The 24,019-nt window shown below is 54.2% G+C and overlaps 2 protein-coding genes and 1 long non-coding RNA gene across 10 annotated transcripts; 2 read left to right on the forward strand and 1 right to left on the reverse strand.

Annotated features, from left to right (window-relative positions):
* The first annotated feature begins 1,759 nt into the window (after positions 1-1,759).
* On the forward strand, positions 1,760-7,344 carry CD37 (CD37 molecule). 4 transcript variants are annotated; one of them, XM_036068283.2, is made up of 9 exons: positions 1,760-1,873; positions 2,520-2,594; positions 2,734-2,806; positions 3,668-3,792; positions 3,888-3,962; positions 4,467-4,571; positions 5,213-5,449; positions 5,826-5,909; positions 6,201-6,656. In XM_036068283.2, the coding sequence occupies exons 2-9, from the start codon at positions 2,526-2,528 to the stop codon at positions 6,570-6,572; spliced, it is 1,140 nt and encodes a 379-aa protein (XP_035924176.1). In that variant the 5' UTR covers positions 1,760-1,873; positions 2,520-2,525; the 3' UTR covers positions 6,573-6,656. The 4 variants fall into 4 exon arrangements, with proteins under 4 accessions (XP_035924176.1, XP_035924174.1, XP_035924172.1 ...); XM_036068281.2 differs by having other exon boundaries at positions 1,761-1,873; positions 2,476-2,594; XM_036068279.2 differs by lacking the exon at positions 1,760-1,873 and adding an exon at positions 1,991-2,279.
* On the reverse strand, positions 7,334-23,337 carry TEAD2 (TEA domain transcription factor 2). Of its 5 annotated transcripts, none has more exons than XM_036068277.2 (13): positions 23,284-23,337; positions 21,369-21,606; positions 20,972-21,036; positions 20,427-20,489; positions 19,253-19,264; positions 18,921-19,028; positions 18,754-18,812; positions 15,619-15,683; positions 14,424-14,572; positions 11,407-11,580; positions 9,679-9,801; positions 8,817-8,969; positions 7,334-8,098 (listed from the first exon to the last, which is right to left on the reverse strand). In XM_036068277.2, the coding sequence occupies exons 2-13, from the start codon at positions 21,598-21,600 to the stop codon at positions 7,985-7,987; spliced, it is 1,317 nt and encodes a 438-aa protein (XP_035924170.1). In that variant the 5' UTR covers positions 21,601-21,606; positions 23,284-23,337; the 3' UTR covers positions 7,334-7,984. The 5 variants fall into 5 exon arrangements, with proteins under 5 accessions (XP_035924170.1, XP_035924168.1, XP_035924169.1 ...); XM_036068275.2 differs by having other exon boundaries at positions 9,640-9,801; XM_036068276.2 differs by having other exon boundaries at positions 9,640-9,801; positions 23,244-23,298.
* LOC144380232 (uncharacterized) lies at positions 12,945-15,314 on the forward strand. The gene is made up of 2 exons (XR_013444184.1): positions 12,945-14,050; positions 15,049-15,314. It is a non-coding gene; the product is annotated as an uncharacterized LOC144380232 (long non-coding RNA).
* Positions 23,338-24,019: the final 682 nt, after the last annotated feature.

Here is a 24,019-nt window from a genome sequence, read left to right on the forward strand (position 1 = left end):
TCAGGGATGAGGGATGGTGAATCAGTGTCCTGAGATTTGGACTTAGGGCTATATAAACCAGGTCTGGGTTTCAAAAGGCCCTCTCAGGCCATGTGGGGAATGGACTGGAGGGGAGAGACTAAGACCAGGGAGGAGTCTGAGGTTTGGGTCCAGGAGGAAGAGCACATGTCCTGAGCCAGCCCAAGCCATGAGAACAGAGAGAAGTGGAGAGAGCAGAGAATCAAGAGGTAGAAAGGATTGGATTATGGAATGATGGGCTGTATGGGAAAGAGGGAGAGAGGGAATGAGGACATCCACCCAGGGGTTGGCCCATCAGAGAAGAAAGAATCTGTGAACTTGAAGACAGATCTCTTGATATTATCCAGTCAGAGGAGAAAAAAAGAAATAAGAATGAAAATACAGGGCGCCTGGGTGGCTCAGATGGTTAAGCATCTGCCTTCGGCTCAGGTCATGATCCCAGGGTCCTGGAATTGAGTCCCACGTCGGGCTCCCTGCTCAGCGGGGAGCCTGCTTCTCCCTCTGCCTCTCCCTCTCTCTGTCTCTTATGAATAAATAAATAAAATCTTTTTGTTTTTAAGATTTTATTTATTTATTTGACAGAGAGATACAGCGAGAGAGGGAACACAAGCAGGGGGAGTGGGAGAGGGAGAGGGAGAAGCAGGTCTCCCGTGGAGCAGGGAGCCCGATGTGGGGCTTGATCCCAGGACTCTGGGATCATGACCTGAGCCAAAGGCAGACACTTAACGACTGAGCCACCCAGGTGCCCCTAAATAAATAAAATCTTAAAAAAAAAAAAAAAAATGAAAATACATTTCTGAGGATCTAATGTACAGCATGGTGACTATAGTTAATAATTCAGTATTGTGTACTAGAAAGTTGCTGAGAATATCTATTAAGGGTTCTCACCACCAAAAGAAGAAAAAGTTAACTATGTGCGATGATGAACATGTTATCTTGAGCTTGGTTATCATTCCACAGTGTATATGTATATCAAATCATTATGTTGGGCACCTGGGTGGCTCAGTCCATTAAGCGTCTGCCTTCAGCTCAGGTCATGATCCCAGGGTTCTGGGATCAAGACCCAAGTCGGGCTCTCTGCTCAGTAGGGAGCCTGCTTCTCCCTTTCTCCTTGCTCCTCCCCCTGCCCATGCTCTCTCTCTCTCCCTTTCTGTCAAATAAATAAAGAAAATCTTTAAAAAAAAATCATGTTGTACACTTGAAATATATAAAATTATAATTGTCAATTATTCCTCAATAACATTGGAAAGAGAAAAAGAGGAAGTCCAGAGCCAAAAATCAGAATACTATTAATATGAATTGATTTTTGATGACATTAATAAGAAAATAAATTGCATTTGGAGCCTTAAAAAAAAAAAAACAGTGGATGAGATCTCTCAGAAAGAGAAGGTGCTGGGTCTCTAAGGGGCACTGGTTTTCCAGGACCTGGGTGGATATCAGGATGATAGGAACATCCCCAAACATGGAAATCTGACTTGATGAGAGTGGGGGCTGTGGGGCAACAGGAGAGACTTTCAGAGGCTGCTGGGTGTGTGGCTCAGGTCTGGAGACAACCAAGCACTCAGACCTAGATCTAACTGCCAAGGTCCCAGTTCAATCCTGACTCCTCCCCAGCCTCCCCTTCTTGGGGCCCCAGTGCAGATGCAGGAAGTACTGCTTGAGGCTCAGCTTCCTCTCCGGGTGTTTTGGCACAGCCCAGCCACCCCCCTCACTCCCAGGGACCTTCCCACTTGGGGCACTGCAGCACTTTCACTTCCCTCAGGTGCCCAACCCCTGCCCCAGCATATGGGAGCACCGCGGTCTACACTTGTTGCCAAGAACAGGATGCAGACTCTGAGAGAGGGGCTGTGACAAGGTGTGGGGGGGGGGGGAGGGCAATAAGCAGAGAAAGGACCGGCATGCAGAGAGAAGGGGCCAGAAACCCAGAGAGGGAGGAGATAGATGCGTGGGGCGGGGGGGCAGGCAGGGATGGACAGAGACCCAGAGAGAAGGGAACAGAGACCCAGGAAAGGGAGGACGAGAGACTGAGGGCTGGGAAGCGGGGACAGAGAGGGGTGCGGAGATGGCAGAGCTTAGCAGGCAGTGAGGTCAGAGTGTCTGTGAGGTCGGCTGCTGTCCAGGGTTGGCCTGGGGTCCTGGTGCCCAGAGTAAGGGGTACAAGGAGCTCAGGAGTCCCTATGGGAGTCCCATAAGGAGCCATGGAGACCTGGGAGGGACTACCCAGCGTGTCCTTGGTGCCCACAAATTCCAAGGCCCCTCAGGTACTGGTGTGTGTCCCAGTGGGGCAGGTGAGGGAGGCAGGGGGTGGGCAGAGACAGAAAAGAAAGCCACCTCGCCTGTAGAGGGAGGGGGTGGGGCTCCACCCTGGGGACTTCCTCTTTCTCTGTGTTCTTCCTTTCTCCCTCTCTGTCTCTCACAGCCTCTGTCTTTCTTTCTGCCTGTCTCCTCCGGGGCCAGCACCTCTTCTGTTCTGTCCCTCCCACGGCTGCCCACCCCTCTAGGCGAAGATGTCGGCCCAGGACAGCTGCCTCAGCCTCATCAAGTACCTCCTCTTCGTTTTCAACCTCTTCTTCTTCGTGAGTTGCCACATGGCTGCCCAGCCCAGGCCCTGGCCCCCGCCCCTGCTGCAGCCACCTGATCTGATATATACCACCACTACCACCCCACCCCACCCCCGCCTTTGCCCACCGCCATGTTCCCATCTCCTCTCGCCAGGTCCTAGGCAGCCTTATCTTCTGCTTTGGCATCTGGATACTCATTGACAAGACCAGCTTCGTGTCCTTTGTAGGTGAGGGGGCCGGGGCCATTGGGGAGGGCCTCCTGGAGCAAGTGTGACCTGGCCTTCCCCTGTGTGACATCCTGGGATCTCCACTGTCCCAGGCTCTGCTTTACAGCCTGCCACTGCTCTTAGCCTTGGGGTCTTCCTCTGGCGAATGAGTTGTGCATACGAATGATAATAAAAATGGTAATAGCCATTTCTCAGGCACTTCCTACACGGTATAGCTCATGCAGATGCTTATCAGATCCTCCCACAAACCTTCCCCTCTCTTGAGGTTCAGAGAGGGGATGTCACTTACTGGATGTCACACAGCAAGGAAGTAGAAGAGCAGATAGAACACTAATAATAGTAGGAAAGTAATAATGGACTAATAGTCGAGATCCTAATGGTTCATATTTAATAAGTGTTTGTCCTGTATTGAGGACTGCGTTGAACACATGCCTCCCATGTGTCCCTTAAAATAATCCTAGGGAGTAGATATCATCCTCCCCTAGCCCTCAGGGAGGTTTTAGTGACTGATCCAATGCCACAGACCAAGTGATGGGACTGAAACTATTGGGGGTGAGGAGGAGAAGGAGGAGGAGAGACTGAGAGCGAGAGGGAGAAACCGTGACCAGGGAGAAAGGGGGACAGAGATCTAGAGAGAAAACAGAGACCTAGAGAGACTCAGAGAGGACAGAGTCCCAGACAGAGGGAGAGAGAGAATCCCAGAAGGAGAGAAACAGAGACTCAACATGTGGCAGGGACAGACACTCAGAGAAAGAGGCCCCCCAAAATATGCTCCCCAGTTGAGTGGCTGTGTGGGTGGGGAGTAGGGCTCCCTGGAGCTGTGTGCATGAGCCCAATGTCACTGCCTCTCACCTCCCCCAGGCTTGTCCTTCGTGCCCCTGCAGATCTGGTCCAAAGCCCTGGCCACCTCGGGAATTCTCACCATGGGCCTTGCCCTCCTGGGCTGTGTGGGGGCCCTGAAGGAGCTCCGCTGCCTCCTGGGCCTGGTGAGTGCCCTGCCCATATCCCCCCTCCAATAGAGCCCTGGCAGCTCTGCATCCTGGGAGGGGACTCAGTCTGAACTCTCCACTCTGCCCCCCAGTATTTTGGGATACTGCTGCTCCTGTTTGCCACGCAGATCACCCTGGGAATCCTCATCTCCACTCAGCGGATGCGGGTGAGCTTGGCTTCCCCTCCCCACACTCCCCCCCCCAAATGTATGGGGCGGTGGAGGGGGGAAAACAAAAGCAGACACGGGCTGACATGGACAAAGGGAAAAAACAGTGACAGGCAGGGGAAGACAGTGAGAGTCAGAGACCCAGAGACAGACACACAGGAAGACAGAGACAAGGAGAGTCAAAGGAAGATCACGACACGGACGGAGGTAGACATAGTAAGAGATACAGATCCAAAGGTAGACAGAAAACAGGCGGAGAAACAGGAGAGACAGAGACCTAATGAGAGAGCGTGGGAGATAGCGGGGGAACAGAAAGACAGACCATAGAAACATGCAGAGATTTTGAGGAACAGAGACATAGCCATTCAGTGAGAAATTGAGACCGACTTCAAGCCGCTCGCGGGACCCCTTGGGACTGAGAAAGCCCGGGAGTGGCTGGACTGGGTAGGGGCAAAGGGGGGTGGGGAAGCGGGTGGGAATCCAGCCTCATTCTCCGCCTCTTAGCTGGAACGGAGGGTGAAGGACATCGTGATGGAGACAATCCAAAACTACCGCTCGCGTCCGGAGGAGTCGGTGGCGGAGGAGAGTTGGGACTACGTGCAGTTCCAGGTGCGTGAGGCCCCCACCCACGCGGACGCGTATCCCTCCCTCTAGCTCAGGGACTCTGACGAAGCCGGGGCCCGCAGCTCCGGGACCGCCAGGTAACCCTACCCCACCCACCCCACCTCCTGCCAGCCCAACGTGGCCCCGCCCCCAGAAGATAACGTAACCGACTCCAATGTGGGCTTTTCCCCCCAGCTCCCAGAGACCCTGGAGAGGCTCCGCTTTCTGCCCCGACAAGACTTCGCCCTCAGCCCCAAGGCCCTAGCGTAACCCCACTCCCTTAATCCTTAGTCACTGTGGCCCTCACGGGACACGACCCACGTGAGACTCCATTCCCTGGTCATTCACATGGCCCTGCCCTCCCATCCACCTGTCCCCTACCTGAGGCTGAATTGCACTGCCCACCCAATCTTCGGTGCGCAGAGCGATTCTGCAGCTCCTCCCACAGCCCCAGGTGGCCCGTGATTCATCTCTCCCAACCCCATGTTCCCCTAATGTCCCCAAGCCTAGCCCGCCGTCCCCCACCCTGCACCATTTAGCCCTCTGCTCCCCAACACGACCTCATACACATCACCCAGTCCCCTGAACCCCCAAATCATCTTGAATCCCTCCAGTCCCCGTCCCTCTGACTCTTGTCCCTCTTCCAGCTGCGCTGCTGCGGCTGGAACTCTCCTCGGGACTGGTTCAATATCCCCAGCCTCATCAGCAACGAGTCGGAGGTGCATCGCGTGCCCTGCTCCTGCTATAATTCATCAGCGACCAATGACTCCGCAGTCTTCGATAAGCTCTCCTTCACCCAGTTAAGCCGGCTCGGACCACTGGCGCGGCCCCGGCCCAGTACAGACCTTTGCGTGGTTCCTGCAAACAGCAATATCTACAGCGAGGTGGGGACGGTTTGGAGCCCGCTAGAAAGGGGAGGGCCCTGTGAGGGATTAGGGCAGCGGTAGGGGCTTGCTCCCCAGGAGGCGGAGCCGCAGGACTTGGGAAGGGTCTGCAGGGTGGGGCTACGAGAAAGCGGTACATCAGGAGGGGTGGGGCCCCTTAGAAGGGGCGTGGTCCGTAGGGGCGGGGCCTAAAAGTCCTGACTGAAAGGAGGCTGGGACCGCGCGAAGTGGAGAGACTATAGAGAACCCTACTAACTAGGGATGCGGGGCGGTGCCTGAAGGAGGGGTGAGGGCTGGGCTGAGGAGAACAGTGGGCACGGGCTTGAGGGCGAATCCCAGAAAGAACCCTACTTTTAACCTTTCCCCACATTCCCAGGGCTGCGCGCGGAGCCTCCAAAAGTGGTTGCACAACAACCTCATCTCCATAGTGGGCATTTGTCTGGGCGTCGGTCTACTTGAGGTAATTTGGACCCGTCCCCACTCGCGATTGGCCGTACAGTCCGTAGACGGCCCCGCCCCAAGCTGCGCGTCCTCCCATTTTCTGGGAAAGGTGCATGCGTGCTAGAGCGTCAGCCAATCCAGGCTCTCCTGCCCCTCCACTTGGCACGAGGGAGACCCACCCTCTGCGAGCCCTGATTGGTTGCACGCAGGAAGCAGGCGTTCCCTCCCGCTCTCGCGAAGTTCCCATTGGTCCTCCTTGGCGTTCCAGCCCCCTGCTCTTAGCCGCAATACCCCTCCCCTTTCCCCGCAGGTGAGTGTAGCGGGGCTGAGCCTGCTACTACTGCGCTGGGCGCTCCGCGGGGAACGCCAGCTGCAGGTGCCGGGCGCCTGTGATTCGAGCCCCGGGCCTGGCCCGAGTGCTGACGGCGGCGGCGGGCGCTGTGGTGTACTGAGCAGCAGCGGGCGTAGCGGCGGTCTGTGGGGTTGCTGGGGCATGGCGGATGCCTGTCCCAACTGGGGGGACAAGTCCCCACAGGGCAAGCTGCCCATGGCCCTGGGGCCCTGGCCGCTTTGGGATCAAGACGAGGAACAACCTGAGACCGGGAGCGCGGGCGAGGAGGTGGAGGTCGAGGTGGAATTAGCGGCCGAGGCAGAGAGGGAGACCGATGAGCCTCCGGAATAAAGTACCCTGGGCTAGCTCCGGATCTCACTCCTTCCCAGACTCTAAACCTGCGCTAGACGCAGCTGGATACGCCCTACCCCACCCTATTCCCCTTCTTTCCATCTTCCCTCCTCCCCCCGCATCTTTGGTAACTTACCCCAAGCCCCCAAATTCCCATCCCTGACCCCATCTTTCTCAACCTGGCGGAGCTCCCCCTCTAGCCCCACCCTTCTCCGCCGCTCCCATGATCCCATCCCACCCAAATCTCCGCGCTTCATTTTCTTCCCCTGGCGCCACCCCTTTTTTCTCCCTCGGAACCCCCACCATCCCGACCCCAATCCTCCTAGCCGGCATCCCATGGACCTCTCTGACCAGGTCTCCTTTCTCTATAGCTCAGCTTCATGACGCTCTCGATATTCCTGTGCAGAAACCTGGATCAAGTCTACGACCGGCTCGCTCGGTACCGCTAGGCACCCCCCCCCCCGCCCCGTCCCTTCCCAAAGCCCCGCCCCATCCCCTTCAAGTGCCCTAGGGGCTTCCCTGTGGTCTGTAAATATTTGTTCAATCCCCAGTTCGCCCCAACCATTGAGTCCTCCACCTCCTCATTTCCCCGGGAGACCCAGATGTCTGCCTGCCCAGCTGCTGTCACCTCTCCCGCGGGACCTGGGGCTTCCGGCCACCAGCTTCCTGCCCCCAAAGATACCTCATTTCCTTGCCTCATCTTTCGGCTTACCACCTCCCACAGGATTATTTTCGCCCAAACCCCAAATAAATCCCCTGCGTTTTGGTAAAATAGTTTTATCCTCTGTCAAAACACAAACCAACACACTTTGCCGGTGAGGGGAGGCAACACAGTATATAGCCCACGTCTTATTGAGAAGAGAAGATGAAATTTAAAAGCCTCACCCCACAGCTTGCCCAGCTGAGAAAAAGTCACGACCCTAATACCCACTTATAAATATCTCTTGTTATATTAAAAAAAATATTTCCAGGGCCCACCTGGCTCTGCTCCTGCACAAAGGGTTAACCTTCAATATTTGATCTCAAGGTCACAGGGTTGGGGGTGGTAAAGAGAGGCAGATTGGGAAGGGGGGGTGTTGAAAAACAGAGAGACAAACCAGCATACTTTCTAAGGCCATCCAAAACATCCAGAACCAAGTTGTGGGAGGGCACCTGTTAGAGACTGAGAAACCAGTGCTGTACCTCGCGGCTGTCTCACTCCTGTCCCCAGTCCCTGATGCTCTGGAGTGATCTGTCCTTTCAGCTACCACTGTGAGGTCCCGGTATCAGGACCCATCTTTTCAACTCACCACCCAGCTTTTAAGGTCCTCTAACACGGAGCAGCCCCCTCCCCAAATGAGCATGAAGAAAGCTGGAGGTACTTCCTGGGAGGAGGGTATTCCGGGGGGGTGAGCCACTTTTGGGGCCCCCTTTCAGTCCCTGACCAGGCGATAAATGTGGTGCTGGGCCCCCCGCTCACTGGTGGAGACCTCAAAGACGTAGGCGGTGCAGAGCAGCAGCTCCTGGGTGTCTCTGTTTGTCACCACCTGCCAAGGAGGCCAAGAGAAAGGGTTTATGCAAAAAAGGAAGAGCAAGGACCACTGTGTCCTCCCCGAGGTACCATGGGATACCTAGGAAAGAGGTCCCCACCATATCACATTCCCTAGGTAGAGGGGATGCCTGACATGTCCGCTTCCCCATCTGAGCGTTGGCAGTGAGGGGCCTCACATCAGATGGCATATCAAAGTTAACCAAAGTAGGGGCGCCTGGGTGACTCAGTCAGTTAAGCGTCCAACTCTGGGTTTCGGCTCAGGTCATGATCTCATGGTCATGAGATCAAGCCCCACATTGGGCTCTGTGCTCAGTGCGGAGTCTACTTCAGATTCTCTCTCCCTTTCCCTCTCCCTTCAGCTCTCTCTCTCAAATAAAATCTATGAAGTTAACCAAAGTTAAAGGGGATCCCACCATATCATGTTCCCTGGGCTAAGGTTAGGTTCCCTGTGAAGGGGGGGGTCCCCTAAACTGAGGATCCGCCATGGGATGTCCTCCAAGTCAGTTTCCCCAGTGAGAGGGGGATCCCCCTAAATGAGAGTGCTGTAGAGTCCCCACCACATCAGTTTCCTGGGTAAAGGGATCCCCTAAGCAAAGGCTCAGCTGTGGGCTCCCCCGTGTCAGTCCCCCAGGTGAAAGGGTCCCCAAGCTGAGGGGCTGTTGTGGGCACTCCACACATCAGCTGCCCTGCTCGGCCCAGCCCCCATGCCTCACCTGGAGGATGGTGAAGTTCTCCAGGACGCTGTTCATCATATAGCGCTCAGGCAGCTGTCGCAGTTTGTGCAAGAAATTCACCAGGTACTCACACATGGGTGAGCGCAGCAGGCGGTACACAAACCTCCCATCCTCCAGCTGGGCACGCTCCGTCTGAACCGGGATGGGGGCGCAGAGTGGGGAGGACAGTGACCGAGAGACAGGGCTCACCCCAGGCACTGTGTGCATCCCCGATGCCACGCCCACTCCCCACTGCCATCCTTCCCCCATCGCCCCATGCGTGGGACCTGGACCCATGGGTATCCAACTTGGGATCCCTGAGCCTGCAAACCAGGAAGCCCTCCAGCCTCTCAAAACTGTGCTCTGAACCCTCCTCCAAGACCTCTGAACTGCTCTGACCCCCAGGCCCTCAGATACCCTCACACCCTCCAAAGACCCCCCTCCACTAGGTCTCCGAACTCTGACTTCTGAGTTCAAGACCCCTCAGGCCCTCAGCAATCCCTAAGTGTGACCCCTAAGCCTCCTTGCCCTGCAGATTCCTCCATATCCATAAGAACCTTCTGAATCTTAGTGACTGTAAATCTCTGTACCACACATTAGCTTTGAACCCTCAAAATAATCCCTACATGTGACTTGGGAACACAATATCAGCTCTAAGCCCATGTATTAATGAAATCCCCAAAGAGGACAGGATACTCCCCACCCCACCACACAGACACCCAAGTGCAGGGGCTGTTGTGGCTTTGGTCCCTTTAGTCTGCACCCCCAAAGTGGCAGGTGGCTGGGCGCTCACCTGCCCGGAGCTCCACCCCTCCAGCCTCACCTCCACCTTCTCCACCACCTGCTTGCCAAAGGAGCAGACCTTGGAGGAACAGGTGAGGGTCATGTGCTCCAGGCTCTCGTACTGGCTGCTCACTCCGTAGAAGCCACCGCTGCTGCCACCAGTCCCTACCTCCTCGCCACTTGGGCCCCAGTTCAAGTCCGCCTGGAGGATAGGGACGCACAGGTAGGTTCCTTATAAATGGTAGGGACTCTTCTCAAGTGGGAACTCTGCCCCATGGCCTGGTTTCCCCCATAGCCCCGCAGTTGCCTACCTCTCCTCCTCTGTATTCAAAGCCCCATGTCTCCACGGGCCTGTTTCTGGAAAACACCCACCCTTCTATTGGTACTGGAGAAGGCTGGCTCCCTAAAATGGTCCTGACCCTCTCTCCCCAGTAACAGCCCCTCCCCCGCCACCCAACAATTCAACTTTCTTCTCCTGAAGCCCCCAACTCGGGAGTTCAGCCCCTTCCAAGGCCCTGGTTACTAAGAAGGCAGTTTACTCCCTAGCAACCAGAGACTCCGCCCCCCTCCCCCAGGCCTTCAGGACCCTGGTTGCTAAGGCAAGTGGCTACTCCCTAGCAAAGGGGCCTGCAGGGGCCTGGGGAAACCTGACTCCTCTCCAGAACATTCTCCCCAGCCCTTTCAGCCAATCCTTGGAGGTCAGACCCCTCTAAGGCCCCAGTGGCCAAGTGGGCAGACAGTCCATTAGGCCAAGTGGGACCTAACAAAGCCTAAGACCTCATCACACTTGCGGTCTGAGCCCCTTGGTCACCTTTTCGGGAAGCCTACCTCTCTCTCTTCCTAACTTTAGTTGCTAACTCGACCAGGTCACTCTCTGAGATCGTTAAATCTCCTCAGAGGCCTGACGCCATGCATCACCCTGGCAATGGCCACTCCCAGCCTCCCCAGCCACACCCCTGCATCCCTTCAGAGGCTGGGCTTTCTAGGAGTCGTTCTCCAGACAGACCTGGTGAGGCCTGTCTTAAGTCCCAACGATGCCTAAGATCTCAGCGGCACATCCGCAGAGCCATCTTGGGCCCCCACACACTAGAACAACTTATAACCATGGTTGCTACAAGCCCAGCTGAGCCAGTAAACTTCAAGCCCTCAGCAGGCTTCCTTCTTAGACACTAGATCATGCCACAGCTCTGGTTAACAAGCGTTAACACCCCCCTGAACATTCATAACATTTACTGGATCCCTACAGCATCAGCCACTGTAGTGGACACCAAACCGAATGGGCCTAAGAAAGACCCAAGATGGACCCTCTTGTTCACAATTATATACATAGCACTTGGCATAGAGCTGGTATACAGGAAGTGCTCAATAAATGATTGTTTAATAAATAAATGCTTTCACAAAGTCCCTCCCAGGTCCTTCAGTCACTTTTTTAAGGCCAGACATTCTCTAGCAACAGGGCCTGGTGGCACTGTGCTCTCTTCAGAAACCAAACTCTGTGCCTCTATTTGCTAAGGGACGGGAGCCATCCCTTAGCAACAAGGCTTCACGTGGCCGGGTGGGGCGCAGGGAAGTCTGAAGGGTTGCAAGCCAATCCCCAAGGCCACATCAGTCACGCAACTGGTTGTGACAAAGTCTAGTGTGATCTGGGGAGGTCCAAGTCCTATCCATCCCGCCCTGGGGGTAAAACTCCTCAGTGTTCCTTGTTACAAAGCGGGCTGACACTCTGAGCTTGTCTCCCTTAGAGCCAGAGGCCTTAGATGGGAGACCACGTGATTTGTGGGCACTTTGTTTTGGTGGCAGAACTCACCCAGAACTTGACCAGGAAGAAGGCGTGAGGGGGCCCGCGATCGTACAGCTCCCGAAGGCCACCCTTTTTCTCAGGGAATTTGTCATAGATCTGCCGGACGTCCACACTCTCGAGGGGGGGCGCTCCAGGGCTCGGACAGTGCTGACTGATGTGTACGAACAGGTGCCTCTGGAACTGAGAAGGGTGGGCCGTGGGTGAGGAGTGGGATATAGGCTGGACCCCGGGTGCTCACTGCCCCAGCTCCCACTAGCTGTTTCACACTGTCCACCCAGACACTGGGCCTGACTCCCAAGCACTGTCGCCATTCCCTTCTGCCCCACAGCACCTCAGTCCCCAAGTCCTGTCCCCTGCTCTCCATCCCCACAGCCCTGTCCTCTCCACCCTCTCCCCAACCTCCTCCCTGGCCTCCCAGCCTCCAATCTCCACTCTCCAGGTCATCCTTCACACACCCCCAGAGCTGACCGCGGACCTCCCCTGCTCACAATCCGCCTGTGGCTCCCCAGAGCACCCAGGACAAAACCCACACCCCCTCAACCTGGCCCTATACTGAATAGGTGCTCCCAAATGTTCAATCGATGGATGGATGGATGGATGGATGGATGGAATCCACATGGCCCACATCAAGACTCCCTATCTGTCCCCATTCTTACCACTTCTTGTCCATATTCAGAAATCCTCATACCTCTCCCATTTTCTCTGTCATTAGAAATCCTCCCTCCATCCTCCAATGCCCAAGTCTATGCAAATCTGCCTCTTCCTTGAAGCCTCACTTGATCACAATCAGATGGGACCTCTCTTTTCTATAGTTCCCCATCACCCTCAGGAGAAAGTCTAGATCCCCCAGCTTGGCAATGCCAGCTTCTCCTGAACTGGCACCTGCCCAACTGCAGCCTCACCAGCTCCCACACCTTATTTGACTATTTGTTTCCCTGAAAAATTCATGCTGTTTTCATCTCTGTACCTGGCACATAAAGTTCTGCACGTGGCAAACTCCTACATAACCCTCAAAGCCCAACTCAAATGTTGTCATTTCAGGGAAGTCTTCACTAACTTCCCAGGCAGAATGACTCCTCTGGGGACGCCTGGGTGGCTCACTTGGTTAAGCATCTGCCTTCGGCTCAGGTCATGATCCCAGGGTCCTTGGATCGAGTCCTGCTTTGGGCTCCTTGCTCAGTGAGGAGCCTGCCCTTCCCTCTGCCCACACCCCTGCTTGTGCTCTCTGACAAATAAATAAGTAAATCTTAAAAAAAAAAAAAAAAAAGAATGACTGCTCTGTACACCCACGAGAACTTGAGCTTCCCCTATCCCAGCACATACTCATCGTTCAATAGACATCTATTGAGAGACCTACTGTGTGCAGGCACTATTCTGGGTCCTAGGGCTACAAGACAAAGTCCCTGGCCTCATGGAGTCTACTAACAAAGACAGAAAATTTTAAAAATCAACCCATGGATAAAATAAATTTCAGAGGGCGCCTGGGTGGCTCAGTTGGTTAAGCAACTGCCTTCGGCTCAGGTCATGATCCTGGAGTCCTGGGATCGAGTCCTGCATTGGGCTCCCTGCTCAGCGGGGAGTCTGCTTCTCCCTCTGACCGTCCCCCCTCTCGTGCTCTCTCTATCTCATTCTCTCTCTCAAATAAATAAATAAAATCTTTAAAAAAAAAATAAAAAAATAAAAATAAATAAATTTCAGAGTGACGAATGCTATGAAAAAATTCCCAATAAAGAATAGTAAAGCGGTTGAGCATGATGGCAGCTGGTATTTTCCATAAAGTGGTCTGGGGAATCCAATCTGAGAAGATAAGCAAAGGCCTGAATGAATGGAGAGAGACAGTGGTGGTATCTGGGGAAAACATATTCCAGGTGGCAAGAACAGCAGGTGCAAAGGCCCTGAGGCAGGAGTGGGCCTGGTGTGTTTGAGAAAGAGCATGGAGGCCAGTGTGACCAGAGCAGAGTGGGCAAGCATATAAGGGCAGGAGGTGAGGGCAGAGCAGGAATTGGGGTCAGATCATGCAGAGCCTTGTGGGAAACTGACAGGACTTTACCTTTGCTCCAAGTGAGATGAGAGGGTTTCAACTTGGGTTTTATAGGACCACCATACACAGCAATTGGTGTTTATGTGGCTGTGGCAGAGACTGCTAGGTGTTCAGAAACCCCCCCCATTCCTTTTCACACAACTAAACTACACTTCCCAGACTCCTTTGCAGTGAGGTGTGGCCACATGACTAAATTCTGGCCAATGGGATGTGAGCAGAACCTGATAGTTGTCACTTCCAAGACAGACCCCCGTAAAAACTCCTGCACAATTCTTGAGTCTCTCCCTTCCACCATCTGCTGGCCAGATGCAGGGAATCCAGCAGCAGATTCTGAAGCCCTAGAAAACGTCAGAACCACAAAATGGAAGGAGCCTGAATTCTCCGAATCACTGTGTGTAAAGCTCCTAACTGAACAGCTACACTGAAATGTTACATGAGTGAGAAACTGGTGTCATGTTCATTCCCTGAAGATTAAGGTTATTTCTGCTAACAGTCAGCCCACCATGACTAATATGGCATCTGTCTCCGTCCAGGCCCAGGAAAAGCTCAAGTCTAGAAACAAGATCTGTTTTCCAGGTTCCCAGTCTCCACCACAAAGCCTGGCACACGGTAGGCCCTCAAAAATATTTGCTGAATGAACAAGCAATGACCTGGAGAGTTTCTCTGACCTTCCCAACCGTGACCCCACGACCATCCAGTTCCTCCATGCTAGCAGTTCTCAAAGTGTGGTCCCCAGGCCAGCAGCATCAACATCGCCTGGGAGAATGTTAGAAATGCAAATTCTCAAGCCCCACACCAGACCTACTGAATCAGAATCTGAAGGTGGGGCCCAGCAATCTATGTTTCAAAAAGCCCTCCATGTTATTTTGATACATGCTAAAGTTTGAGAACCACTGGTTTATCCTTTCCCTTCCTATCACCCTCTACATTCCAACCCCCTGCCCCCGCTCCCGGCCAGTGACTATTCTAAAATTGCACTCACAGAATCAACGGCATCGGGCGGTTCCACAAAGGCTGAGAACTCCACCAGCTGCAACCGGGCAGTGCCCAGGGCCCGAGCCTGCCAGGCTGGGGGTGATGGGGCAGGTGGGGGCAGGGCAGGGGGTGACAGGGCTTGGGGGGGCTCGTACCCTAGAGAGAGGAAAAAAAGAACAATAAAAATGGCTAACATGTATTAAATACATCAAGCACTCTTCTCTCTTGCCTACCTCCGCTTAGAAGCTAAAAAAGCTAAATACTCACTTTCCCAGCCTCCCTTGCAACTAGAGATGGCCATGTGACACAGTCCTGGCCAATGAGACGTTAGGGGAAATCTGCTGAGGGGCTTCTGAGAAGGAGTTTCTTCCTGAATGAAAAAGACAGAACTTTGGGAGGAGAAAGCTTTTGGCCCTGGCCAAGTCCTGCTTGAGACATGATGCCTGGAATCACAACAGCCATCTTGGGACGATAAGAAAGAGGCCAAGGGACCTATAGAGATGCCAGTCCTGATATTGCTGAGCTGCTGAGTCAGCATAAGAGCACCCCACCTCCAGACTTTTTGTTACGTGAAATCATTAAAGCCTTTATTATTTAAGGCACTATTAATTTGGGCATTCTGTTATTTGCAGCCAAAAGCATTACGAATTGATGAATCTGTGAAACCTGAGAGTTCTCTTTCACCAGTATGAGTTCTTAGGACCACATCAGCATGGACTTCTGGAAGCCATCTTTGCTGCCAGGTGGGAATGAAGCCACCACACACCACAGGGGAAAGCAGAACCAAGCAAAGCTGACACTACCATTTGAGCCCCTGGATCCAGCTGTGCCTGAAGCCGTCAAGTCACCCCTGAAATATCAGTTACCTAAACCAATAAATTCCTTTTTTTTAGCTTGATTTAAGCAAATCATTGAGCTTGATTTCAGTTTCTGCCACTTGCATCTGAAAGAATCTTCATATGGACCTTCCCAGTGTCCTCTAGGCTAGGACGTGGCAGAACACAAACCCAGTGTGTCTGAATTCAGAGGCCATGATCTTAACCACTACAAATTCTATCACTCATCTTTCCATACCCCCTACAAGCCTTGCCTCAGATCTGGACCTCTGTAGAAATGTGTGCCCTGATCAGTGGAAGGTGAAGGAAAGGCAGTTGGGGTTGAGGAGAGAGGGAAGACAAGGAAGATACAGAGTAGACTCTTACCTGGGAGGTCAGTAGATGGGGGGGTCAGTGACAAGGAGAACGGTGTCTGCGAGAATGGCTTCACACTGAGGGAGAAAGGAAGCTGGGGGTCAGCAAGGTAGAAAGGTAACTGTACCAGCTAACGTTTACCAGGGGCCACCACAAGCCAGACCCTTTGCTAGCTAGCACGTAATGTGCAAAAGTTCACTGAATCCTCACAGCCTGGGAGGTTAGGTGCAATTACTGCTCTTCCCATTTTGCGTAGGAGGAAACTGAGGCACATATAGTCACAAAGCTGGGGCACAGGGGAGCCTGGGCTCAAATCCAAGTCAGTCCCAACTACGAAGCCTGGGGTCTTGTTGATGATATTTTGGTGCCTCTCACAAAATGGCAGAAAGAGAAGAGAAACAGGATCTCAGCAGGTGGGGAAAAAAAACACAAAAGAATAGGCAACGTGGGGAAAGAGGAGGATGAAGGGTCAGGAGGGTAGGAGAAAATGACCAAGGGTCAGGAGATGGGACATCGATCCGAAGTTCGGGGTGGGGAAGCAGCACAACAAAATCTAAATGTCCAATTTAGATTCTGTCCAATGCAACTTCCCGCCATGATGGACACGTTCCATACCTGCACTGTCCAGTGTGGTAGCCACCGGCCACATGTTGCTACTGAGCATATGACACGTGACTACTGAGCACAAATGTGACTAGAGTGCCTAAGGGACTGAATTTTTCATCTTTTTTTTAAAGATTTTATTTATTTATTTGACAGCGAGAGAGGGAACACAAGCAGGGGGAGTGGGAGAGGGAGAAGCAGGCTTCCCGCTGAGCAGGGAGCCCGATGGGGGCTCGATCCCAAGACCCCGGGATCATGACCTGAGCTGAAGGCAGATGCTTAACGACTGAGCCACCCAGGCGCCCCTGAATTTTTAATTTTAATCGACTTAAAATTCAGTAACTGTACGTGGCTAGTGACTGAGGTATCGGACAGCACAGCTCTAGAGGCCAATTACCTATGGGTAGCCGAGGGGATGACTGAGACCGAAAGGTCAGAGGCCACGGAGAAAACACTTGGGGTCAGAGGTCAGGAAGAGGTCAAGAGTCAAAAGACCAGGGGCACCTGGCTGGCTCAGTCCATACAGCACGAGACTCTGGATCTCAGGTTTGTGGGTTCGAGCCCCATGTACGGTGTAGAGATTACTAAAAATAAAATCTTGGGGCGCCCCAATAAAATCTTTTTTAAAAATTCTAAAAAATTAAATCTTAAAAAAATAATAATAATAAAATAAAATCTTAAGGGGTGCCTGGGTGGCTCAGTAAGTTAAGCGTCTGATTCTTGATTTCGGCTCAGGTCGTGATTTCATGGGTCACAGGATGGAGCCCTGCATTGGGCTCCCTGCTCAGCGGGAGTCTGCCTGAGATTCTCTCTCTCTCTCTCTCTCTCTCTCTCTCAAATAAATAAATAAATAAAAATAAGCTAAAACAAAATAAAATATTTAAAAATAAATAAATAAAATCTTTTAAAAAATGAAAATTAAAAATATTAAAAAAAACAAAAAGAGTCAAAAGACCAGAATCAGAAAGACACAAACTCCAGGGACCTTCAGACCTCCACTCCCAGGGGCCTTGCCCTAGTACTCGGCATCCCAATTCTGAAATCTAAACTCCAGTACCCTACCCACTGACTTAATCTCTTGTCATCAGGGCTGCTGGCCAAACACCACCTCCTCAGAGAGGCCTTTCTTGATCACTGTCTAAATAGGGCACATACACCTTGTTTTATTTCCCACATTTATTCCCTTTGTGTGAATGTTTATTTGTTTACATGTTTATTGTCGGTCTCCTCCCCGCTCCAAATATGGAAGCTCCATGAAGGAAGGGATCCTGTCTAACTTGTTTAATGCTGTGTCCCAATCTAATGAGACTACCGGGCACTTAATAGGTGCTCAATAAACATTCGACTGACTGGCCAGTGGCTGAATACCTTCTCTCATTTCCTGAAGCTCACCAAATCTTCCTACCTCAGCGCCTTGGCACATGCTGTTTTCACTGCCTAAAATATTCCCAAACCCCATTCTTCGCCTGGCCAAGTCCTACTCTGCCTTCAAGGTTACCTCCTCACAGAAACCCCCAGAACTCTCTCCCTCAACCCAGAACCTGGTGCAGTTCTTCACAGCACATCACATACTCTTCAGTTTTGTGTTTAGGCAGGTGATGATTTAATTAACATCCATCTCCCCCATTTGACTATCAGCTCCCCTAAAGGTGGACCCCAGTGCCACTGACCCACCCCTCCTTCCAGCTCAGCCCCCTCCCTGCAAACCTGCAGTTCCTTCTGCCCAGGGGACTTGTTCTGACCCTTTCCTGGGTCCTAGCACCTCACCGGGGAAATTTCTTCTCTCCCTGGAGCCTGGATCCCACAGCATGTCACTTCCCTCCTTCTCTGGCAACACCCTCAACACCACTCCTCACAGCCCTGCTGCCACATTGCCCTCCCAACACCCCGCCTGGATCCACTGGCTCCTCTCTGGGCTGAAAACTGCCCTTCCCATGAGTCTCTGGGGCTTGTTTCTATTCTTCCAGGCAACAAACACATTCTGTCACCCTCAGGGCTCTCTCAGGGCTAAAATGGACGTTCCCATGTACCTCGGGGACCCATTTCCTTCCTTTTGACTCTGAGAGAAGACACCTGCTCTCCCCTCAGGCCCAAGAACACCTCTGCGGGAGGAGAACACACCTTCCCATGAGCCTCTGGGGCCTAGCCAATCTCACTGGGATGCCATTATCCCCACGGACGTCCTCCCAGCCCTGCACATTCATCCAGTCCCACGCTGAGTTCCTTTCTTCCCCAAACCTGCTCCTCCCCCAGGTCACCCATCTCCGGACTGCCACCAACCCCAGTCACCACCTGACCCTGGGCACTGTCCCTGCCTCCCCACTCCTTCTCAGTCCGTGAGGCCCCTCCTCCAGACTCTCGCTTCCCTGCCCCCCTTCCCCCCCAGTATCCCAGGTCAGGCCATGTCCTCCACTCCAGACCCTCACCCCAGCCTCCTCTCTGGGATTCAAATCCAGAGAGCTGGGTGCAGAAGCAGGGTAAGAAAGGTCTATGTAGACAGAATGGGGGGAGTGGGGGTGCTGAGCCAAAACAGAAAGTACTCACTCTGGAACATTCCAGGGGGGACCAGAGCCCCCTGACCAAAACTGGAAAAGCTCAGAAGCCTGGAAAAGACACAGAGAAGGGGGGGCAGGGGTCAGTCAGTCAGTCAGTGCCCCGTCAAAACCAGAGCCCCCCCTTTCCAGTTCTGAGCCCCACAATCCCTCAGCCACCTGAGGACCAGCAGGGCCCAGTTTGGCCTGCAGGGAAGGTGCTGAGATGAGCTGGGCTGAGGACATGGTGGCCATGGTCTGGAAAGCCTTGTCCTTGGAAACCTGGTCCTGGAGGAGAAGTTGAGGTCCATGTTAATGGGGAATCCCAGCCGACACAGCAGGGGTGGGTAAATGCCAGGGAGGGCAAGCATGGGGAGATGCGGAGCTGGGGGGTCAAGGCAAAGGATTGGGGGAGGGCACAAATCCTTCTTCCTACAGCCCCCTGCCCCTCCTGGCCCCCTCAGGAATGCTGGGGTAAAGCAGCGGGTGGGAGGATGGGCAGGGGGACTTACCACATTCAAGGCCTGCCCGTGGGGGTGGGGGAGGGTGCCAAAGGAAGAAAGAAAACATGACTTAGGAAGTGAGGCCTGGATTCTCACCTTCCTGCTCTCCCTACCCCTACAGTTCCACCACCCTGAGCTGAAAAATGGGAGGAAGGGGGAGCAAGGATGAATATGGAACAGGAAGTAGAGGGGCCCAGGCCTAGAGGGAAAAAGGGGTTCTTATACCCAGCATAAAAGACAGTACACAGTATAAGGGTTTCTAGGTCAAAAAAGAGCTGGAAGTGAAGGTTTCCGGATATGCCGACAACAGGAAGTGAGAATTTCAGACCCAGAGGGAATAGGTAGTGAACATTTCCTAGCCCAGACAGGACAGAGATGGGACCATGAGGTCCAGAAAAGACCAGAAGTGAAGGTTTTTTGGACCTGGAGAGAAAGCAGATGGAGGCTTCTGGGTACAAAAAAAAAAAAGGAACAGGAAGTGATGGTCCCCAAATCCAAAGGAAGAGGCAGAAAAGACCCTACACCCAGAGGAGAAGAAAATGAGGGTCTCGGGCCAAGAGGGAACCGGAAATCCAGCAGATGAAGAAAAAGGATGTGAAAATTTCCAAACAAAACAAAGATTTCTGGACACGGAAATGACAGGCAGGCCACATGGGGACTAAAAAATGGGAAGATGAACCAGAAAGAGATGAAGAAGAGGTCCTCATAGCACATGAGGGGAAAGAGAGGACACCAGGAGGAGGAGAGGAGAGGAGAGGGAGGGAGGGGGATGACGGGAGGGGGATGACAGCAGTGGCCAGAGGAGAGGCCTGACACCCTGTCCTTCTTGCCTGTCTTGAGCTAAATCTCTGTCCCCCTCTCTCTACGAATCTCTTCCTCACCCAGGACCTCTATCCACCCCACTTCCTGGGCCACTCACCCCCCACCTGGGATCTCTACTTCCTCATTCTGTCTACGTCTCCGTGTGACTGTCCCCATCTCTGGTTCTCTGTTACCCACTCTGGGCCTCTCTGTCCCCCTTTCTCTGCATTGCTGTTGACCTCTTCTCTGGGTCTCTGTCTCCCCTCTCTCACTGGGTCTCTGTCTCCTTCTCCCTGGGTCTCTGTGTCCCTCTCTCTGATCCTCTGTCCCCCACTCTCATGGTCTCTGCCCCCTCTCTCTGGGTGTCTGCCTCGGTCCCTACCTTGAGCTTGGACTGGATTTCCCTTGATTTCCTTCGAGCCAGAACTTGGATGTGACTAGAGACCTGGGGGGAGCGACAGAGAAGCAGACTCAGGCCATGGCCGCTTGCCCCTTGAATCCCCTCCCCCTTCCCACCCTCCAGGTGGCCCCCAGAGCTCCCAGAACATGAAAGATGATGAACGCACAGAACATACTAGCTATTTCCGGCACATGCTAACACAGACGTGTCCACAGAGGCTGGTCTCTTCTCACCAGTGCTACTGATCTTCCCCAGACCCAGCAAATCCGGGCCTCCTTTCCCTTCCTCATCTTCTTTCTGGATCTTTTCGGCCTCTCTACCTTAGTCTCTGGTTCTAACACAGCTGCTAAGAGATCCAGACCAAAACAGGCACAGTAGAGAATACTCATAGAGGTGCCAACGAGACAGACGAAAGCACCTGAACCAGATCCTCCTTGAACCTGAAGCTGCCCATCCGAGGATGCCCCCCCCCCCCCCGGCAAAGACAAGCCCGCCCCAGAGAGAGGCCCACAAGTCAGTCCTGAGACCTGTTTGCGAGTTCGGGTCTTCCCTGTTCTCAGCTTGATGTAGCGGGCAATCAGCTCATTCCGACCTGAAGGGTCAAAGACGGGACAGAGTTAGACCTTCACGGGACTTCCCAACACACAGGACACCAGGGGAGAAGAGAGAAGCAACAGTTGCCGGAGGTCTGCAAGCAAGCTGGGCTGCAGATCATTGCAGCTCTTCGGGAGAGGAGTTACCACCCCCGCAGGCTTTGGGGCCTGACTGCCTGGGTTCAAATCCCAGCTCCACCACTGCTGTGACCTTAGGCAAACCACTTAACCCTCCTGTGCCTCAGTTTTCTCATCTGTGCAAATAGCAATGACAGCTCCTACCTGAGTCTTAATCAGTGGGGGCCAGGGCAGAAGAGAGGGGCGGACTCACCATACATCTTGCCTTCATCAGACAGGATGATTTTCCGCCGGCCGCATGGCGGGTAGATGGCCAGGGCCTCCTGGAAGCTCTGCTCGATGTCTGGACTCCACACACCTTCTGCGTCCGGACCCCCATCGCCCCCAGCCCCCTCGCTGCCGCCGGTGCCCTCCTCACTTCCTTCCTCACTTCCTGTCCAGCCACTGCCATCGTCCAGGGGGGCCCCAGCCCGGGGTTCCCCCATCTGGGCCTGGAGGAACATAGAGCTCAGCAAGATTCCCCACCCCCCACCCAGCCACCCCCCAGAGAGACTTCAGGGCAGTGAGGGCTGGGAGTTCAGATTGCTGGGTCTGAGGGAGGAGAGAGCGAGGGGGCCCGGATTTCTGGGTCTGAGGGAAGCAGGAGGCTGGGGGCCGGGACTCCTAAGTCCTGCAGGAGGGGGCTGGATTTTCTGGGGCAGCTGAGGGTAACAGTGTCCTCTGTGTTTCCAGGGGAGCTGGGTTGTGGTGAAGTCTTGAAGACCACAGAGTAATGCCTACGGCGCATGAGGGCCAAACCTTTGGGTATGGATTACTGACTTAAAGAAGACTGGAGTCGGGGCCTAGTTGCAGGGAAGGGGGTTGTGGATGAGATCTTCTCAGTCCCACCCCAAGAACAGGTGCTAGGATGTGAACAGCAGCTGCTAGAAAAGAAGGAGGAGGGGCCCTGGCCCTAGTAAGACTGAAGGGGGGGGCGTCCAGAGAGAGGGGGACAGAGATCCAGGGAGCACGAGACAGACTTCCAGAGAGGGGGGGGAAACAGAGATCCAGTGGGGGGGGGGGCCTGACACCCAGAGAGGGGAGGCAGAGAGACCCAGAGAAAGAGGGGGACAGAGACCCAGAGAGAAGGGGAGAGAGACCCAGAGAGAGAAGGGACAGAGACTCAGGGCAAAAACTCAAGCCCAGACCAGGAAAGACCCACAGAACCACAGACTGGGGGGCAGGGGCGCCCTGCCATCGGGAGAGCCAGAACAAAGGGCCCAGGCGTCCCCTCCCCCAGTTTCCCACAACCCCCATCTGGGGAGGGGCTGGCCGGCAAGGGCGCCTCCCCTCTGGCCCTCGGCCCCGCCCCTTCCCTCCCCTCCCCCTGCGCCGTGGGCTCGGATCCAACTCAAGCTCCCAGTGACTTTCCGGAGGCCAGGAACAGGGGAAAACTTTTTCCAATACAGTCAGATCCCGCCTCCCAGGCGGCTCCACGTCTTCCACAGCTTTCCCAGGACCCCAGAGTCCAGGCTCCCATCCCCCTCCTCCCTCGGACCCTGGAGCCCAGGCCGAGACAGACAAAGACCCCAGGCCGAGCCCAGTGGCGCTGAGGCGTTCAGGACCCCCGTAGGCCAAAATCCCAGCCCAGCTCTCCCCATGTGGCCAGACAAAGGGACGGAGGAGCCGGGTAAGAAAGGTCCCCACTAATTTCCCGCCCCAGGCCCCAAACTTCCGAAAAGGCAAGACTGAAGATCCAGAAAGCACTGCAGCCCGCCCTGTGCCACCCCGGAGGCCTCCTTTCTCCATTAGGAGGACCAGGCGTCCACAAATGACACACAGAAACCAATTCGGTTAGAAACACGTACAGGATCCTTTCTCACTTCAAACCCGCACCGCCGCATACGCTCATACCCTCCGGACACAGCCGCCAAAGTCCCCAGCCCTCACCCACTCCCGAGCGCACAATCCCAAACTCAGACCCATCAACAGACACCCCAACTCCGGCGAAAGTTCCAACACCTCACTAAGACTCGGTCACAAGCGCAAACTCGGGCCCCCGGGCAAAAAGAGGGCGGCAAGCAATTCAGAGACGATCCCACAAACACCTCAACTCACAACACGTAGTTTCCCACCCCAACTCACACACCCCAAAGCTGGATCCCCGACTCCCGCCGGCGCCTTCCTACCTCCCGGCCTGGGGCTGGGGAGCCGCGGGCGGGCGGGGCGCTGCGAGGGAGAAAGTTGCCCGGGAGCTTTGTTTGGGAAAAGTGGGAGGGACCGGAGGGGGGGCGGGCCCGGGCGCCGGACACAGGGAAGGGGGATCCGACCGTGACAGTTTGGAGGATTTTTGCTTTGGCAAAGGTGAAGTCTAGCTTGGGCCTGGTAGGAACTTCAGGATTCAGATGCTTGCAACCCTGGGAGAGGAGAGGGATGGGGGATCCGGACTCCTAGGTCCCAGGGCGGAGATTGATGGGGGCCAAGAAACCTGGGTCTGAAGGAGCTGGGGTCTGGGGCCCTGGACTTTTGACTACCCTCTAGTGTGTTTGTATGTTGGGGATGTGGGGGTGATAAGAACACAAAAGAATCTTTTCTGTTCAGCCTCAAGTATATTTTTTGAGGATCGGGGTATGTGAGGATGGGTTTTTGATTTCTAAGACAACAGGGTTTCCTGTGACTTTGCCAGAGTTAAGAGGCGGGCAAGAGGACTGGGAATTTATTGGAGATTCACGGGAGAGCAGACTCTTGCAAACACACGCGCCAGTGGACTGGAGGTGGCAGCTATCCCAAGACCGGGAGAGAGCCTCGGTGCCCGAGCGGAGAGGAGCTACGGCCCGGACTCCTGGGTCCCTCAAAGATGAGGTGTCGGATGTTCAAACTCAGGGAAATAGAAGCGCTTGGGGTCCGGACTTCGCCCTAAGGCGA

Source organism: Halichoerus grypus, chromosome 15, assembly GCF_964656455.1.
Source record: "Halichoerus grypus chromosome 15, mHalGry1.hap1.1, whole genome shotgun sequence".
NCBI lineage: Eukaryota > Metazoa > Chordata > Mammalia > Carnivora > Phocidae > Halichoerus > Halichoerus grypus.